At 57.6% G+C, this 19,412-nt stretch overlaps 1 protein-coding gene across 2 annotated transcripts in view; it reads right to left on the bottom strand.

The window, feature by feature from the left end:
- PITPNM3 (PITPNM family member 3) overlaps positions 1–19,412 on the bottom strand; it is a 100,089-nt gene that overhangs the window by 57,996 nt on the left and 22,681 nt on the right. For both annotated transcript variants that reach the window (XM_051825331.2, XM_008270855.4), the window contains exons 2-3: positions 13,561–13,656; positions 3,461–3,568 (exon numbers count right to left, since the gene is read on the bottom strand). In XM_051825331.2, the coding sequence (XP_051681291.2) occupies positions 3,461–3,563 (103 nt within the window). In that variant the 5' untranslated portion in view covers positions 3,564–3,568; positions 13,561–13,656. The remainder of the gene's footprint in view (positions 1–3,460; positions 3,569–13,560; positions 13,657–19,412) is intronic.

Genomic DNA, 19,412 nt, shown 5'->3' with positions numbered 1-19,412 from the left:
TGCAACATATGATGTAAACCGCTAAGGAGAGAAAAGATGGAACCCACCGCAGAGTTGCAGTCGAAGAGGAAGAAGCCCAGCTCCATCTGGAGCAGGTGGAGCTTAGCAGGGGGCCATGGGAAACACCCACCTGGCTCCCCGGAGGGAGGTGTAGGCTGGGGATGGACTCGGAGCCCCGCTGAGGGTAGCTCAGGTGTCCCTGGAGGAAGCGGGACCGGCCATGGTCCTGACCGAGAGAGGTCCCTGGATCAGGGGGACACTGGGAGGAGGCGCCAGTGTCAGCTCTCCGGCTCTGATGGCAGCCTCTTCCGGCAAGTTTTCTCAGCACTTCCTCTCCCAGCCCTCTCCCCAGCCCCTGGCCCAGGCTCCTGTAGGGTTGACCAGGCCGTGCTGATCGTCTTTATGCCTCCTCCATCCCACGGTGGCTGCATAAATGCTGCCGCAGAGCCGAGAGCCATCGTGTTGTGGGAGGCACGCGATGAATCTGCAGGGGACCGGAAGCAGCTGGAAAGCCCCTGGCTTCCTCTTCCACCCTCTCCCTGCCTCCCTCCTGTGCCCTCTGTGTTCTGAGAGGAAACTACCAATGCTGGGACTCAGGCAAGCACTGCCCCTAATTCCCCCGGGCATGAGCACCCGGAGGCGTCTACCAGGGCTGTACCTGCTCAGGACCCCTCGCTCCCCCTCCCTCCCCGACACTGTAACAATCCCCTGCTGCCCTGTGCACTCGGCACGGATCATCTCACTCGAGCCTCACAACCTTTGAGCAGTCTCCCATTCTGCAGATGCAAACACAGAGGCTCAGGGAGGTGATGCGACTTGCCCTGGCCACAAAGCCCCAGAGTGGTCAGGCTGAGGTTCAAGCCCAGACTCCACAGCTCTGCAATTCTGCCTGCTCCTCACCTGCCTTCCACAGCACCCCAGCTCGGACTGCCTCCCCTCACCCCTGCTGAGCTCAGGGTGTCTGAGTCACACATTCCTTAGCAGAGTGGGGGGAGTGTGGGGGTGGGGGAAGGGATGATCAGACCGTGGTGAGTATACAAATCCGAGGTTGTCCTTTCATGATGCCAAGTACTGCTGCAGGCTGGACCCCTTCTGGGTGTAGAGGAAAGAGCAGACACAGGACCACCTGCAGGGGCTGGCATTGTGATACAGGAGGTAAAATCGCAGCCTGCAATGCCAGCATCCCAGTATTCGAGTCCTGGCTGCTCCACTTCCAATCGTGCTAATGGCCTGGGAAGAGCAGCAGCAGATGGCCCAGGTGACTGGGCCCCTGCCATCCATGGAGGAGACCCAGATAAAGCTCTTGGCCTCAGCCTGGTCCAGTGCTGGATATTGTGGCCATCTAGGGAGTGAATCTGTGGATGAAAAATCTCTCTCTCTCTCTCTCTCTCTCTCTCGCTTGCTCACTTTCCCTCTGTAACTCTGCATTTCAAAATAAATAAATAAATCTTCTTAAGAAAAAAAAACACAGGATCTGCAAACATATGGCTTCAAAGACAAGCAAATGGTCTCTGGACTGGCCTCGGGGACCTGACGCAGAGCCTGCCCCTCCCAGGGGGACTTCCCTTGGGGGGCTCTGGCCTTCTTGGACTTGACTTTGTGGGAAGCCAGAGCTGTGCCAAACCTTAGGCCAATCTGGGAGGCAAGGCCCAAGGAGAGGGAGGCCAGGAGTCCAGATCTGGAGCTGCCGCCGACTTTGATGACCATGGGCAAGATGCAGCTCCCTTGAGGCCTGATTCTCCCATCCCCCTTCCAGGCCTGCCCAATTCTCATGATCAGTGCGTTGGCCTGGGGCGGGCTCCAAACCAAGGAGGCAGGAGTAGGGGGCTCAGAAAAGGAGCACATGCTAGGGGCCAAACAGCCACCCCCGCAGTGGTCACCCTCCTGGATGGGACCAGCACCCTCTCACCAAATACGTCTGCACAGGGTGACCCTGCCTGCCCAGCAACTCGCCAAACTGTGACTGTGGATGGCGAAGGCAAGAGAGGAAGGAGAAGAAACGGGGGCTGTGCTTTGGGTGCCGTGTGGTCCCCAGTGACTCAGGACTGATGGCAGTGGGAGGTGCTGGGGTCTCATAGGAGTGGACCAGAGCCCCCGCAGGAGTGGACTGGTCTGAACCAGTGAGCCTGGCCCCTCCCCATCCCCTGCTCTGTCTTGCTATGTGAACCCTCACATGCACTCCCGCCTTCCGGCCTGTGACGTCATGTACTGGGGCTCTTGTGATGTCAGCACTACACTCCCACCCTGTGACGCCATGTGCCGGGGCCATGGCCGATGCCAGCACTGTGCCCTCCCCGTGACGCCATGTACTGAGGCCCTCACCGATGCCAGCACTGCACTCCCACCCTGGATGTCGTATGCCAGGGCTCTCACCGATGCCAGCACCATGCTCCCACCCTGGATGCCATGTGCCAGGGCCCTCGCCGACGCCAGCACTGTGCTGTTTGGGTTTTATAGCCACCAGAACCGCCAGCCAAACAAAGCTCTCAGACATTGCCCAGCACCAGGTATCCTGTGACAACACAAGGATACGACAAGAAAGAAAGGGGGCAGGGGAGCATGGGGGCGGGGGAGCGAGCCTGGGACAACAGGTGCACCCTGGATGGGGAGCTAGCCCTGGCCCGGCTTCTCACCCTGCTGAGACAGCAATCACTTCCGCCCTCGGTTGAGGATGTCTGAGTGCCAGTGTCCCCAGGTGTCCCCACTCACTTTCCAAAACCCAGCTCCATTGCTTTCCTGTCAGGAGTCCTTCCTCAATCCAATCTCCTGCCTCCTTCTGAAAGGTCTTCCCCCAAATCTATGCCTGCAACCTTCAGCATGGCACAACCCCTACATACTACCTGTGCCACATGGAACAAGGCGGAGGGCCCCTCCTCCTGCCAACCACTGGCACAGGGCGGTTGCCCCAGAAGCCATGTGATGGTGACGGACACTGGCCAAGGGCACAGGCGGGAGGATACGTGGAAGGATGAGCTGGCTTTGTCTGCAGGCCAAGCTAGCCTTGCATTCAAAACGCCCTGGATCCCCAGCCAGAAACTCCCCTTTCAACTGGGCAGCCGAAGGAGGTCCTGACCCTCGCTGCTGCCCACTTCCCCATGGACCTCAGCTCCCACCACTGGCATGGACCTATTGCCCCTTTACCATCTTATCCAACATATTCCAACCCCACAGGCCTGGAAGTCTGAGGAGCTTGTCCCCAGCCACCTGCCTTCAACTGCCCATGCAATTGGTGTGGCTATTCTATGGACAGAGGGACTCTATGGGTGTGCCCTAGAAGTTCTGTCACCTAAAACCCTACAGAGGTCCCCAGAAGTTACCGACCTCGGGGATGCTGTGAGGGGAGGGGTCCAGAGTGATGACCTTCAGAGAAGACCTGAGTGCCAGCCCCAGTGACCAGCTCTGCAAGCCGCCCAGCCAAGCACGGGCGCGCACCCGGGTTACGAGAGAACCGGAGGCTCACCTTGATGCTCGTCCAACTTCCCCATGGTCTCAATCTGCTCCACCAGGTCGTTCGAGTTCCACTGACTCATCCCAAGGAGGATGGCGTTCTTGCCTTCAGCCATGTCCTCTGCGGGAAGGAGCAGAGTGGGCATAAGCAGGCAGGACTGTGTGCAGGTGGCCCTCACGGGAGCTGTGTCAGAGGGAGCGTCTCCTTCTCCCCCGAGCGGGGGCTGAAGTCTGTCTGTAGCTAGACAGGTACGAGATGTCCTGGAATCTGGCCCTGCAAGAAGGCACCCTTGTAGTACCCCACTGGGCACGGGGGTACCTCCACTGGCTACAGAAGACGGGAGTCACGAGAGGGGCTGGCATGCAGGTGGCATTTCTTGAGAAGCAGTGTGTTTGGGAGAAAGAGTGAAACCTTGTCCCTTGCCAGCTCTGTACTGGGGTCCCTTGCCAGCTCTGTATTGGGGTCCCTTGCCAGCTCTGTATTGGGGTCCCTTGCCAGCTCTGTATTGGGGTCCACTGTTGGACTCTGAACTTCAGTTTTCCATCAGTGGAATGGGAGTGCCAACACCTAACTCCCAGTTGTCATGAGGGCTGCAGAAAGAAGATGTGGAGGTCCCAGTGCACAGGAGGTGCTCATACGTGACAGCCATGATGGTTCTCTCTTCATAGAAGTAGCTCACTCTCAGAGTTGAGTTCCGGAGTAACCCACAGAGGAGAAGTCTTCAAATTCTAAGGAATCCCTGAGCTGTATGAAACCTTTGGTCTGGGGCTAGCACAGTGATGTAGCGGGTAAAGCCGCCACCTGCTGTGCCAGCATCCCATAGGAGCAGTGGTTTGCAAGCCCCAGCTGCTCTTCTTCTAATCCAGCTCCCTGCTATGGCCTGGGAAAGCAGTAAAAGATGTCCCAAGCCCTTGGGCCCCTGCACCTGGAAGAAGCTCCTGGCTCCAGATCGGCCCAGCTCTAGCTGTCGTGGCCATTTGAGGAGTGAACCAGCAGATGGAAGACCTCTCTCTCTCCCTCTCCCTGTCTCTCGTTCTCTTTCTGTGTGTGTGTGTGTGTGTGTGTAACTCTGCCTCTCAAATAAAAATAAACAAATATTTTTTAAATGTTAAAGAAAGAAAGAAACCAACCTTTGGTCCCCATCTCACCTTTAGGGACCTCTCAATGCTGCCATTCTCCCACACTCCTCCTCCCACCCTATCTCTATCCTCGCCCCCTTCCTGTCTGAGCGTAGCGATTGCCCTGGGAAGAGTCAGTGGGGCCCTGTTCCCTAACTGCCCTGCACACAGCCCTTGGGGCCTGCACATCCAACACGCACATCTGCTGCAGCCCCTCATCCCACAGAAGCACAGCTCGTCCAGAACAAACCCACAGGGGGGGTGCACCCCCACCACCACCACACACACCTGGAGAGGCAGGCCTGCCTGGAGAGCTTTGTGCCCACCCACCCCCAATCATAAAACAGACACCAAAGGGCGTGGAGGAGACCCCTCAAGATGGGATAATTAAGAACAGAGGGGTGAGACCCATTCCACCGCCAAAGAACTTGGCCCAGCAGATGGAACCAACATGGAGCCTCGGCTCTGGGAGCTGTCCAGAGTTCTGATCCGCGCCGCAGCACCGTTTTGCAAGCAGCTCCCGCAGGGTGCCCCCTCCTGGCTGACTACTAAATGATCTATTTAGCCTCACTTCTCTTGCGGCACACTGAGGTGGTCAGAAGCGCTTTACAAATATTAACGCTCTTAACTTCATAACAGTACTAAAAAGGTACAATTACATTTCCTCCATTTTCTAGACAAGGAAACTGAGGCACAGGGTAACTGCGTAACTCTTGCTCAAGGTCAGTGGTGGGAGCCAGGGTTCAAATGCACATAGACCAGTCCACGAGTTCTGGAGCCCTGCCCTGGACTTACCAGATTAGCTGCCTGACGCCCCAGCCAGGCACCGCACAATCCCAACTCCCAGCAGGTTTCCTCTGTGGCCAGGTTCACACCTGTGAGCAACTTTGTGTAACAGTCCCTGTGCCAGTTCTGCCACATGTGAGCTATGTGCACCCCTCCACCACTGTCGCTGCTGTCTTAGCTCTTATATGGCAATACCAGCTCTGGTTCCATCACTCCTTCTAGCACGCTGTCAAGTAATTTCACAGTAAATTTGCAAAAGCTACACTAGCTGAGATGTTGTAAAGAAATGAGACACGACCCTTGGGAGGCAGAGTTTAGAGAGGGTGAGAGCTCAGTTTAGGTGTCGGGCTGACTATTTTCAACCCTGGAGCTGCCAACTGCTGGTATGGGACCTTCACGGGCCTCAGTTTCCCCATCTGTGAAATGGATCACCGCAGTGCTTGTGTCATGGTTTGCTGTGAGGACTGAACGAGATGAACGGTGCTATTGACAAGGAAGCCCAGCACACAGAGCACAGCCAGACACTGCCATCATCACCGTCATGTGGGATTGTGTCCCACCACCCACTCCTGGGCTGCTGTCCCCATGACATCCTGCCTCAGCTCCAGAGCAGGGGACACCTTGAGTCCTCTGTCTCCTGGTTCAGTTAGCAAGCATGTGGCTGGCTGTTTATTCTAATTCTAACCATTATTCTGCAGGGATTGGACGCCTAAGGGTCGGTGTGCAACATGGGACACGGCCTCCCTCCTGCAGCAGCCCTGACCCTGGTGCCACGCCAGCCATGCATCAGGTGCACGGTACATCCTGGCTCCGGGTTTCCCACAGTGCATCAGGCCTTCTCCTGGCGGGGAGGGGAACGCAAGGCCAGCAGAGCCCACGGGGTCCCCCGGGCCCTAGAGGGGCGAGCACCCCTGCCGCGGCCCTGGCCTCTCTCCTGAGGAGTGTGTGGCCCGGCCCCACCGTCTGTCCCTCGCGGACTCACAGCACGGTTCCCTCCCACCTGGCATCTGGCCCTGTGGCCCTCAGGTCTGGCTGCTCGGGGTCCCTGTCGGGATCTCCATCTCTTGTGGTCCCCACGTGTCCCTGGCCTCTCCCAGGCTCCGGGGTGTTCTCTGAGCATCTGCGCCCCTCTCTGGGCCTCTGGCTCAGGATCTCTTGTTCTCTCCTCTCTCCAGGGGCCTCACTGCTTCCTTTGGGTGCACAAGCCCCTCCCCGGCCTCTCCCACTCGCACTGGGTTCTCTGTCTCTCCTGGAGTCCCTGCTCCTCAGGATCTCCCACCCGACTCTGGTTATTGTCTCTCCCCCTCCCCAATTCTCCCTCGTGGCCCTGCTCACTCTGCGCGCTCCCTGCCTTCCGGCCTGCCTGTCTCCCCAGTGGTACCCCTTCTTCCCCACCCCACCTTTCCCCGCCTCCCTCTCCTGCTCTCTGGGCCTCTTCCCTGTCCCTGCTCACGACAAGCAGACTGGGCAACAATGGGCTTGTCCCCTGGGTGGCAGCCACATACACACACATGCACGCACACACATGCACACAATGCACCCATGCATGCACACACATACACACGTGTATGCACACGTGCACACATGTATGTACACGTGCACACGTGTGTGCACACCCACATGCGTGTGCGCATGTGTGCGTACACCCATGCACACATGTACACACGCACGCACATGTGCATGCGTGTATCACACGCATATACAGCCGTGTACACACCCACATGTGTGTACATGCATACTTACACACATGAACCCACGCATGCATGCATGCACACATGCACACACATGCACCGTGCATGCACACACGTATACACATGTATTCACACCCACACACGTGTACAGGTGTGCACACACCCACATGTGTATGTGTGTGTGTGTATACACACATGCACAAACACATGCACAGGAAGCTGCAGCCAAACAGCTCCTCTTGGAGCCCCCTCAGGCAGAGGGGGCCTTGTGTTTTGCTCTCCTTCCCTCACTGTGTCAGGGTCCCCCTCAGGACCCCAGAGACTACAAAGGGCTCACTGGGGTGAATGTCCTGGCTATGGATTTCCTGACTGTCCCCTGCAGGCTAATTCCCCTCCACTCTCTGTGATCTTGGCATGAATCGTTTTAGCATCCACCCCACCCCCACTAAGCCCTGATCCCTGCTGACTAAGCTTTAGGCTGAGCCTCATCCGCCATGGCCTCAACCCTGGCCTTGACCTCAGATGGAACCTGACCCTGGCCAAAGCCTAGATCCAGCCTTTCCTCCTGCCATAGGCCTCCATTGCTGCTGCTGGGGTGGAAAATGTTTTCCACGGAGCTGAGGGCCGGGCCACCTCCTCCAGACCCCGTCCTGAGCCACCTGTCCTCACACCCGCCACACTGAACTGCCCTGGGACCCAGAGCTGGGAACTTCTGGGTACCCTATCGCTAACCGTCACCTTGCAGATTCACCTCCAGACTGCTCCCACCACCAGCACCACCTCGCTCCTCACCACGGAGGTGGTCCCTACCCGGCCCAGCCCCGGGAAAGCCTTAGGGACTGGCTCTGGGGTGTTGCTTCCTCCAGTCCCCGCCCACCTGTGGCTGGCTTCCCTCCTGTGGGCGCAGACTCGGAGGCTTGACTGAGCTCACACAGCAGCCAGGCAGCGACACAACCGTGATGAAGACCTGCCCTCCGACCCTGCGTCCTTCTACTCCCGCTCCTTGTGCCCTGGGCCTGGGAGACCTCAGGACACCTGGCCCTCGCTCTCTGCAAGCTCCGACCCTGCCTTGGAGCCTCTGTCTGTGAAATGGGGCCATCGCATCCCTGCGCTGCCTTCCTCTCCTGGTTGCCCCGGGAGACCAGGAGCTGAAGTCACTGACGGTCTGCAGCACACAGTCCGGCTCCTCTGGCCAGCCTCCCCCCGGCATGGGGAAGGAGAGCGCCAGCCTCCACGGGCCCTGAGACGGGGACACATGGGGGAGAGGGGCGACCAGAGAGAGACATTTCCCACCCTGGAGAACCCATTGCCCTGCCCAGGGAGAGAGAGCCGTGCCTTGCCCTGCATCAAGCTACCACGGCCTGCTGTGCCCTGGAAATAGACGCTGGGCTCACCCCCAGCCCCAGCCCCGCCAACCTTGGCTGCCCAAGCTGCTCAGGCATGTTCCTGGAGGAAGGAGTTGAGGGCCGGGCACCTCCACCAAAACTGGGCCCTGGGCACTAACAGCCAACACAGCCTCGCCAGGCCAGGAGCCTCGTGGAGTGTCCAGAGCTGCAACGGACCATCCAGGCGGCATCCGGCATCCTCATTTTATCAGCACATGGCTGCACAATTGACCCACGGTCACCCGGAACCTCAGGGGCCGGGCTGGGCCTGCTGGTGCGAGCCTGGGCACTGAGACTGTCTCGGAGCGGTTCCGTTCCCGGGAAGAGCTGGGCCTGCGTCTGCGCGCTTGGTGGCTTTATGACTCCAGTTGAGGCTTTCTCTGTGTCCAAGTAGAAGATTCCAGTGAACGAAGCATCCCACAGTTCTAGATGGAGACGAACATTTTGCTACACAAAGCGACCATGTTGACATATCTAGCCGTGCATGGTGGCCACTCCAGCTTCAACCTGGCCTCCTTGCAGGGATGGAGACTCTGAAAGTCACAGTCATCTTCCCTCAGCGTTGCATGGCCAGGAACCCTGCCTGTGGAAGCTGAGCCTCCTTAACGGCTCAGCTGTCCCTCCGTGGCCTGCTAAGCTCTCCGTAGCCCATGGTTTCCGTCCAGACTACCTGTCAGCATGCCATCGTCATCACCCATACTGAGGAGCTCAGTCACTCACTGTCCAGGCATGGCTCCTATGGGGGTTCCTCTGAGTTCCGAGTCTCTGGCCTCCTCCTCCGGGGAGCCTGGACAGGGAAGCGCATCCACGGCACTGGCCCCTGGCGGAACTCGGCCTTCACCCCACCTGCGGCCACAGGGGACCCAGGCTGCAACTTCCTGCCGTTGCTGCAAGACATCGCGCTCTGTCCTCCAAACCTTGCACCAGCAGCTCCATTGTCCAGAACACTCCGCCCCCAGGTCTGCTAGCGGCTTGTTCCTCGATCAAGGACACAGCAGCCGGGGAGGCTCTTGGTCACCCGATCACTCCACCGCATGCCCTTATGTGGTGGGGGGTGGGGGGTGGGAAGCCACTGTGACACATGACTGACGATCCATCAACCACACATTTAAACGCACCATGGGGTGAGTTTTGACACGCGTGTACACCTGGGAAGCCATCACCACAATCAAGGTAGCGAATATTGGCCAACCCCCCAGAACATTCTGCTGCCTCTTTTTATCCCCCAGTCCCCTGGTGACCACCGATCCGCTCCAGTGACCACAGATGAATTTGCGTTTTCCAGAGCTCTGTTTACACGCAGTGCGGGCTGTGCTTGGGTTTGACCTCTCCCACCTAGCGCCATCATCCCCAGACCGGTCCACGCTGTCGCTTTTCTCTTCTTGTTGTACCACCAGGGGCTCCTCCGCTCACTCACTCACTGCTGCATGTTTGTGCGCTTTTCAGTTCAGCGCTACCATGAATAAGGCTGTGAGGAACACTCATGGGCCAACACCTGCTTCCCTGGCCTGGGCGTGGAGGAGCCGGGTCCCATCTTATTTCCAGCTGATGAACTTTCCAAGTAGCTGCTGTCTATTGTCCCACATGTTTGCACCCTCGTACAACCCGGCTGGCAGAGCTGGAAGGTTCCCATTCCTGCACACCCTGGCCATTCTCAGAGGCACGGAGTGCGGCCTTCATCACTCTAATGACGAATGACGCTGAATATCTTCACACGGGCCTTGTTGCCGCCGGGGCATCATTTTGCTGAGGCGTCTGCTCCTTTATGATATTTTATGCACGGTGATTCTCAGTGTCCTTACCTGCTGGCACTGTCTTCTCCCCACCACCTGCGAGCCACCAAGCTGCACGCTCCTGGAGGGCCAGGACAGGGTCTCTCAGCTCCCGTGTCCCCTTGCACTTGGCGCTTGATGGGCAGAAGCTCCATCAGTACTGTGGACAGAGTCACGGGGTGTGTGTTTGGCACGGCAGTTAAGACCCCAGTTGGGATCCCCAGATCCCAGTGCCTGGCTCCTCGGCTTTCTGTCCAGCTTCCTGCTAATGCGCCACCCAGGGAGGCAGCAGCTGGTGGCTAAGTACTTGGGTCCCTGCCACCAACGTGAGACACCCAGACTGAGTTCCGAGCTCCTGACTTTGGCCTGGCCCAGCCCTGGCTGTTGTGGGTGTTTGGCTGGTGAACCAGCAGACGGAAGAGCTCTCTGTCTGTCTCTCGGCTGAATTCTAGCCCCTGCTCCACCTCTGTGTGACCCTGAGCAACTTCCTCGGGCCTCGGGCTCCCAACCTGTCAAATGGGCCGGCGTGTCAGACTCAGACACCTGGAGGTGCTCCCCAACCCTGACACGTCTGGGTCTGAGGCCACACCCGCTCTGGACACGCCAGGTCTGCCTTCACTCTGCACCTTCCAAACCTCCACAGAGCTGGGCTGCGGCCCCCACACACGGTCCGTGGTGGTTTTGAGAAGAGGAGGAGTGATGGCTCAGCGCCGGAAGACCCGGCATCCAGCCTGGGAGCCGTTATAGGCTCAGAGAGCTTCCTGACCCTGACCCTGCCCTGCCACCAGCCCCTCTTCAGCCTTATATCCACAACCAAGGTCCCCCAGATCTGTGAGCCGCTCTCTCTGCCCAGCCCATGATGCCACCAGGTGAGCCCCAGCACTGGGCCAGTGGGCTGCTGCAGAAAGGGAGGGAGGAAGGTGCCAGTCCCAGAACAACTCACGGGCAAAGGACTGAGCTGGACACTGGCCCCAGCCCCCCACTGCCACCTCAATGTGTGATCCTGGGAGGTCCCTTCCAGGCTCTGGCCTCAGTTTCCCCACCAGTGCACCAAGCAGGAAGAAGACAAACCTCTCCAAGGGCCTGCTCAGTGCTGGTCCTCAGCAAGGAGGTATCTCCCGGTGTAAACACACCTCAGGGTGCAGGGCGAGGGCTTGTACCTGGAGCTCTTGGGGACAGAAGGATGCCCAGCACCCGTGTGGCCATGCCACGCACCCCCAAGCAGCATGAAGCCCCCCAGGACTTGGCTGCCAGCCCTGCTTCTCTGAGCCAGGAGATAGAGATGGTGGGCTCCCGGCTCCCTGGGAAAACCTGCACACATGGAGGAATGGCCAGCCTGGACATGCATGGAGGCTGAAGAGGTATCTGGGGGCTGGGTGAGGGAAATGCTCCATTGTGCTCCCATGGGGCTGGAGGTCACGAGCTGGCTCCACCACAACTCGAGTGGGACGTGCAGAAGCAGCAGGTGCGAGCCCTGCTCAGGGCTGAGGATGGAGACCATATCCAAGGTCAGGGGCAGGACTCAGCCTGGGCTGCAGGACAAAGGGCAGGGATGTGACCCCTCGAGGGCTGCTCAGGAACCTGGATGTCCACAGCCTGGCAGAGTTGGGTGGGACTGGGCCCTGGGAGAGAGACGGCTGATGCCACCTCGTGTGGCCCTGAGCCAAGGAAGCCCACCAAGGCCATGGGGCAGGGAGGCCAAGGGCCCGAGGCCTGTGGGGCCCTAGAAGCTCTGGGAGAGGGAAGGGGGAGGGCAGAGATGGGAGTCCCACGGGGAACACTGGGAGTGAAGAGGGGAAAGAGAGGAAGAGAGTGTGGCCCTGGGAGAGCGAGGAGAAGAGAGGGAGGGGGCAGTGTCATCCCAGAAAGGGCGGGACATCAGGGCAGGGGAGGATGGAGCCATCGAGGGTGACTGTGCCAGACAGGGAGGGGAGGGGGGCAGGAAGTCGCCACAGCTGCTCCCAGGACAAGCAGGTGAACAGGGCCCCAGGGATGGAGTTGGCCCCTAGGCCACCCCTGGCCACATGCCCCACCCCCAACTGCAGCACAGCTTGGCTGGGGCGTCGGGGGTGGGGTGGGGAGCACAGAGCCCTGAAGAGCCGCACAGGGGCTTTAAATGAAGTTAGCCTAGGATCAAAAAGCTGAAGCCGTCATGGTCACACTGGGGATCAGTTCCTGGGGAGACATTGCCCCCGCTGCCCCTGCAACCAGATGCCAACAGGACATGCAAATGGGTCCCAGATGAGCCAGCATGGGGCTGGCATCAGGATGGGGCTCTCCTCCCAGGATAGCTCCCCAGCTCTCCCCCTCCCAGCCATGTGGCCTTTGGAATCAGGAACTGGGAGGTCAGGGACACTGAGGCCCAGGAAGGTGAAAGACCCGCCCATGTTCCCGGCGTCCCCTCAGTGTGCAGCGGGTCCCTTGTCAGGAGCAAGTCCGCACCCCAAACATGAGGCTTCCCAGAGTGAGGCTGTGCAAGTGAGGCGGAGGCTGGGGGACCCTCCAGGGTGGGGTGCAGAGCCCCAGGACTCCCCCTGCCTGCTCCCACACCTCTAGACTCTCTGGTAAACCCCTGCTGCCCATGGCACCATGCATTTGCCCTGTGCGCTCTCATCCCCGGGCCTGTACAGTCCACCTCTCTGCACCCAGCAGGTGCCTCTTTCTGCCACCCCAGCCCACACAGAGCCGCTTGCCAGGTCCCAGCGTGAGGCAGGCCCCCCTCCTCGCCCACAGCTGTCTCTCACCGAATGTGAGCAACAGTCCTGCAGATCCCCGGCTCCCGGCCAGCGGCGAGGCCGCTCTTCCCCTTGGCCCCTGCAGCCTCGCCTCTCACTCCTGCCCCTTGCTCATCACCTCCCTGTGACACCTCTGGAACATTCCAGAGTGTTCCCCCACTCCTTGCTACTCCAGGGCTGTCATTCCTGCCGTCCTCTCTGTCTGGAAGGCTCTTTCTCCCACCTGTCAGTGGCCAACTCCTGCTCCCCAGCTGTGTAGAGTGTGGCTAACCACATTCCCGCCAACACACACTGCACGAAAGCCCCCAATCCTCACAACCGGTGCATTCGCTTGATGGCGTCTCTCTGTGGCCGGGGTTTCCTTTGTGTCCGTTTGGTGCTGGCCCCTCCTGCTCGGGCACAAGTTGGATGAGGGCAGTACCGGTGCCTGCTGGATACTGCAGCAGCTCCAGCACCCAGGACAGCTCCCGGCAACGCTCTGGGCACAGCCAGGGGATGAACCCTGGGACCCTCAGGGATCGGGCGGGTACAGAGTGGGGAACTGAGTGGCGAGGGCTGCCAGCCCCCAGCAGGAGTCTCCCCCTCACCTGCCCCCAGCCAGGGATAGGGGGACGGGCTCACTCACCTCTGGCATCAAAGAATTCATCATCCGAGCTCTCCACGGAGTCACTGAGGACATTTCGAAGGTGCCAGGGGGCGCCGCCGCCCGGGGTAGGGCCACCTGCCAACAGGAGCACACCTGTTAGGCAAGCCCAGACTGCCTGGATTAAGGGGTGCTCAGTTTCCTGCACACCTGCTCCCTCCTTGTACAGCCTGAGACCCCCAGAGCCCTCCCTCTCGTCTGCTTTCATCAGTGCCCTCAGGCAGAGTCCCATCCAGCAGGGCAGGAATGAGTGTGTCCATTTTGCAGGAGGTAAAACTGAGGCTGGAGGTGGTTGAGAGGTTTCTGCCAAGGAGACGAGCATGTCGGGCAGAAGAAGCAAAGTTGTGTGTGGTTACAAATGATCCTGGGCACTGGTAACAACAGGTGCCCGGGTCGGAAGGAGGCCCTGTTCATCACTGTCACTCATGACGTAACCCTCTGGAAATGAGACCTCCAGGCCGGCTGAGGCGGAGGCAAGGGCACGGGAAAGCACGTCCAATCTGACACGCGTCTGCGCACGCCTGCACACATGTCATCCAGAAGAGAGACACTTGCCCATGTGCCAGTGGCCAAAGCAAGCCACATGGCCACACCCCATTCCAGAGGGCGGAGGAGGGGAGAACCAGACGCCTTGATGAGCACCACAAATGGTGACCACACACTGCAGGAGCAGCCCAGCCAAGGACTGCAGCCCCCAACAGAGAAAAGAACCCAGAACAGAGAGGAAGACCTGGGTTTGAGTTCTGCCCTGTCTCTGCCACCAGCGACTTGTACGGCCAAGTCCTTCCCACCCCGCAGCCTCAGTTTCCCCTCCATAGCACAGTGACACCAATCAGTCCGTTGCTGGCAGGATCCCATGTGCTCGGCAACTAACGTCACGCTCAGGACGGCAGTGGTGCTTTGCACCGCTAAGTGCAGAGGCCAGGCTGTGTGGCTGAGGGGGCCTCTGGAGCAGGTGGGAGTGAGGACACCCAGGGGACACATGCCTCATCCTGAACTCTGCACCAATGCCCCTCCCAGCCCAGGACCGAGGGGAGGGAGGACAGGGACAGCCGTGGGCCAGGAACCCCACTCTGTTCTCTGAGTCTCCTCCACCAGGCACTCTGGGACTCCAGTGGGACCAGCGCACCAGCCAACCCCTCTGCGTGCCACTCGGGTACGTGGAACTGAAATGCTGGGACTGTGGTTGGACTGAAATCAAGTTGCAGAAATGAAAACCGCAAAGCTGTTGGAAGAAGATCAACCTAATAATTTCCCCAAGGGAAGCTCAGAGGCAGAAGCATGCAGTTGGTCGTCTCGGGTGCAGGGAGGCCGAGAGCGTGCTCAAAGCCCCCGAGCTTACACACGGGGCCTGGGCCGCACACACTCAGCTGTGGCCTCTGGGGAAGCCCTTGCACTGGTCAAAGGCAGAGCAGTTCTTCCAATACTGACGCGGAAAGATGCCCATAGGACTGCTTAGCAGAAAAAGCGCAGGGTCATCCCACAACAGTATGTTCCTTTTGACTCCATTCTTTAAAAAAAAAAAAATTTCTCTGCGTGCTGAGCGATGCGTGCAACACGGCCAAGAGCGTGGGCTCTGGGGCTGGTGTTGCAGCACTGCAGGTTAAGCCGCTGCTTGCAACGCTGGCATCCTGTGTCAGAGGGCTGCTTCAAGCCCCAGCTGCTCTGCTTCTGACCCAACTCCCGGCCAATGTGCATGAGAAGGCAGCAGAAGATGGCCCAAAGACCTGGAAGAAGCTCCTGGCTCCTGGCTTCCGATAGGCCCAGCTCCAGCTGTTGTGGCCATTTGGGGAGTGAACCAGTGAGATGGAAGACCTCTCTCTCTCTCATTCCTTCTTTCTCCCTCTGTGGCTCTGCCTTTCAAATGAATACACAAATCTTTTTAAAAATATACAACGGCCGGCACCACGGCTCACTTGGCTAATCCTCCGCCTGCGGTGCCGGCACCCCGGGTTCTAGTCCCGGTTGGGGCACCAGTTCTGTCCCAGTTGCTCCTCTTCCAGTCCAGCTCTCTGCTGTGGCCCAGGAAGGCAGTGGAGGATGGCCCAAGTGCTTGGATCCTGCACCTGCATGGGAGACCAGGAGGAAGCACCTGGCTCCTGGCTTCGGATCGGCACAGCACGCCGGCTGTGGCAGCCATTTGGGGGGTGAACCAACGGAAGGAAGACCTTTCTCTCTGTCTCTCTCTTTCACTAACTCTGCCTGCCAATATATATATATATATATATATTATAACTATATGAACAGATGTATTAAAATGGTTGGAAGGACATGTACCAAAATGCCTGTAGAGATCTTCCCTGCAAGGCGGGTCTAATGAGAAGCAGAGGAAGCTGCTTTCACTGCATGCGTAATTTTATATGACTATTAATTTTATATAACTCTTTTCTGTAACAAGTTTTATTTTCTAGGACAAGCACAAAAAAAATGCTTTCCAATGAAAACTTAATATGCAAGATAAAAGAGATTTTCAGTTAGTGTGGGTTATTAGGGGGAAAGGGAGTCGCTGCATTAAGATGAAACTGTTGATGCAATGGAAATTCTCATATGCGAAAGACTTAACTGTTTAGGCACCTAAACAATTCAACACATGATGATAGCAGCATAAGAATCTGAAACACTCCAATTTTATTAACTCTTTTTCCCAGTTCAAGATGCATGTTTTTCACACTGACATCTTTGAAATTGGGATGTGACTTAAATGATGGCATGTCATGATGTCCTCAGCATTATTTAGCCTTGGTCCCGGGCGTGTAAAATAATGTGCACCTCCCAACGGACTGCATCGCCAGCGGAAACAGCCAGGCCAGCACCCACACGGGGTCTCACTTCCCTGAGCCACCAGGCGCACGTGTCCTGGCCCCACACATAGCTCTGGGTCCTTGTGTCAGCAACACCTTGCCTCGGTTTCCCCATCCATACAATGAGCAACCTGACAGAGACTGGCCCTGCAGAGCCCACCTGGGAGCATAGCAGATGTTAATAATAAACAGGTGGGAGGTGAGTCCCTCCCCAGTCACAGCCACAGCCATGGTGCAGCCTCTGATGCAACCCAGGAGAACGTTTGCAGCCCCAGGTCACCACACCCCTGCTCCACAGGGTGCTGAGCCCAGACCTGGAGCTGCTAAGGACAGCCCAGGTGAGGACAGCCCTGGGGACACAGTCCCCCCCCCCTGCCTGTCACTCTGCCCCACCCACCACAAAGTCCCCAACACACACAGTGCAGGTAATGCACTGACCCAGGAGCCCCCTCCAGGTCCAAAATCAGGCCTACTGCATGCTGCCCTGGCTCCCTCTGAGCTCCGAGCCCCGAGCTCGCCCATGTGGGCCACATAACAGCGCAGCTCAGGCTGGGGCCCTGGATTTACCGCAAGGGCAGCCACGTGAGAAGCCAGCTGCATCCTCACCACGTTTCTCTAATGGGGCTATGGGACTGTTTTCCAAATGCAGGTGGAACAAGTTCTTGCTAGTGCAATAAGACCAAAAAAAAAAAAAAAAATGCAAAGTACACAGACCAGAGAGGAAGAAATAAAGCTGTCTTAATTCTCAGGTGACATAATTGTCTACATAGAAAACAAAACAAACGATAAAAAAAAAAAAAAACTCTACGAAATCTATCCAAAAAAAAAAAAAAACAAACTCCACTGGGCCCCATAGCCAAGTATAGCAAGATCGCAGAGCACAAGATGAACGTGGAAGTCAGGCGAGGGGCACTCTCATATGCTGGCAATGAGAGGGGAAATTTGAAAATTAAAAAACAATAGCATGGGCCAGTGCCATGGCTCACTAGGCTAATCCTCTGCCTGCGGCACCGGCACCCCGGGTTCTAGTCCCAGTAGGGGCACCAGATTCTGTCCCGGTTGCTCCTCTTCTAGGCCAGCTCTCTGCTGTGGCCCGGGAGTGCAGTGGAGGATGGCCCAAGTCCTTGGGCCCTGCACCCCATGGGAGACCAGAAGGAAGCACCCGGCTCCTGGCTTCGGATCAGCGTGATGCACCGGCCACAGCGCGCCGGCCGCAGAGGCCATTGAGGGGTGAACCAACGGAAAAAAGGAAGACCTTTCTCTCTCTCTCTCTCTCTGTACAGTCCACTCTGCCTGTCAAAAAGAAAAAGGAAAAAAAAGAAAGAAAAAAAGAAAGAAAAAAAAAACAATAGCATGCACAATAGCACAAACATGACACTTGAGTATTTCTTCGATTCAGAAAACACAAGGGTGGGCACCGGGGCACAGCAATGAACATGCTGCTGGGGACACTCGCCACCCATATCCGGGGGGGCCTGGGTTCAAGTCCCGGCTCTGCTTCCAGTCCAGCTTCCTGCTAACGTAGGCCTTGAGACACAGCAGGTGATGACTCAAGTACTTGGCTCCCTGCCACCCACGTGGGAGACCCAGGAAGGAGCTCCTGGCTCCCGGCTTCCACCTGACCCCGCCCTGGCTGTTACAGGCATTTGAGGAGTGAGCTGACAGATGGAAGATCTCACCCTCTTCTCTATAAATATATATACAGACACACATGTAAACATATACATACATACATATATAATGTATACATAGTCTATATGTCTCTGTGTGCGTGCATGTGTGTCTCTCAGCCTCTTAGGCAAAAAATGAAAATAAACACAATCACCTAAAGTTCTTCCTGAGCTTATGTTAGCTTTATACAATTTCTCAACCAACGGATACTAAAGGGATATAAGCTTTCACACATATTATAAGTAACACTATATTACCATACTATATTACTGCATCAGTGCACAAATAGCTCTGGTACCCAAATCGATTGCATTCCTAGGAAGCCAGAATCGGGATGGTTAGGAAGGCCCTGTTCCCCTCCCCAGTGCTGTGCCGAGCTCGGGGCAGCAGGCGTCAAGAGGGTGAGGCATCGGGAAGATTTACTGGCTGGATTTGTATGCAGGGGTTCCTTGGTGCTCATGGTCAATGCTGCACCCAGGAACAAAGGCAGCCTGCCACGCCCAGCGCACACCCTCGCTCTAGAATGTGGCCTTCCCTCCCCAGCCAGTGGCTCTGAGCTGGCTGCCGTCCTCCTAGGTTACATGTGGGCTGGCTTCTGAGGGCTTCCTACCACAGCGGCAAAGCTACCCCGCCCAAGGGAGCGGGTTCTCCCAGCTGGAGGTGAACAGAAGAGGGTGGGCAGCAAATGACGCTTCCCATTCCATGGGCACCGGGTTGGTGCTGGAGACACTGTGGCGACTAGAAGGGACAGGGCGGGGCTCTCAGTGAGCAGGGGACAGGGAAGCCCATGGGGTCAGGGCCCCCCACTTCAGTGAAAAATGCTATGAAGAGGGGCCGGCACTGTGGCACAGCGGGTTAACGCCCTGGCCTGAAGCGCCGGCATCCCATATGGCGCTGGTTCTAGTCTCGGCTGCTCCACTTCCGATCCAGCTCTCTGCTGTGGCCTGAGAAAGCAGTAGAAGATGGCCCAAGTCCTTGGGCCCCTGCACCCATGTGGAAGACCTGGAAGAAGCTCCTGGCTCCTGGCTTCGGATCGGCACAGCTCCAGCCATTGCAGCCATCTGGGGAGTGAACCAGCGGATGGAAGACCTCTCTCTCTGTCTCTACCTCTCTCTGCAACTCTGTCTTTCAAATGAAATAAATCTTTAAAAAAAAAATCTTTAAAAAAAAAAAAGTGCTATGAAGAACACAAGCGCTCTCCCTCTCACCCGCACCATCTCCTCCTTCCTTAATTGTCCCCAGGGGCAGGCGTTTGATGCAGAGGTTAAAACACCGATGGAGATGCCCACACCCTGCGTTCAATCCCAGCTCTGGCTCCTGACTCCAGCTTCCTGCCAATGCAGATTCCAGGAGCAGCAGGTG

This window comes from Oryctolagus cuniculus, chromosome 17, assembly GCF_964237555.1.
Source record: "Oryctolagus cuniculus chromosome 17, mOryCun1.1, whole genome shotgun sequence".
Classification (NCBI taxonomy): domain Eukaryota; kingdom Metazoa; phylum Chordata; class Mammalia; order Lagomorpha; family Leporidae; genus Oryctolagus; species Oryctolagus cuniculus.
The sequence above is the reverse complement of the archived record's forward strand: the minus strand, read 5'-3'. Positions and strand labels throughout refer to the sequence as shown.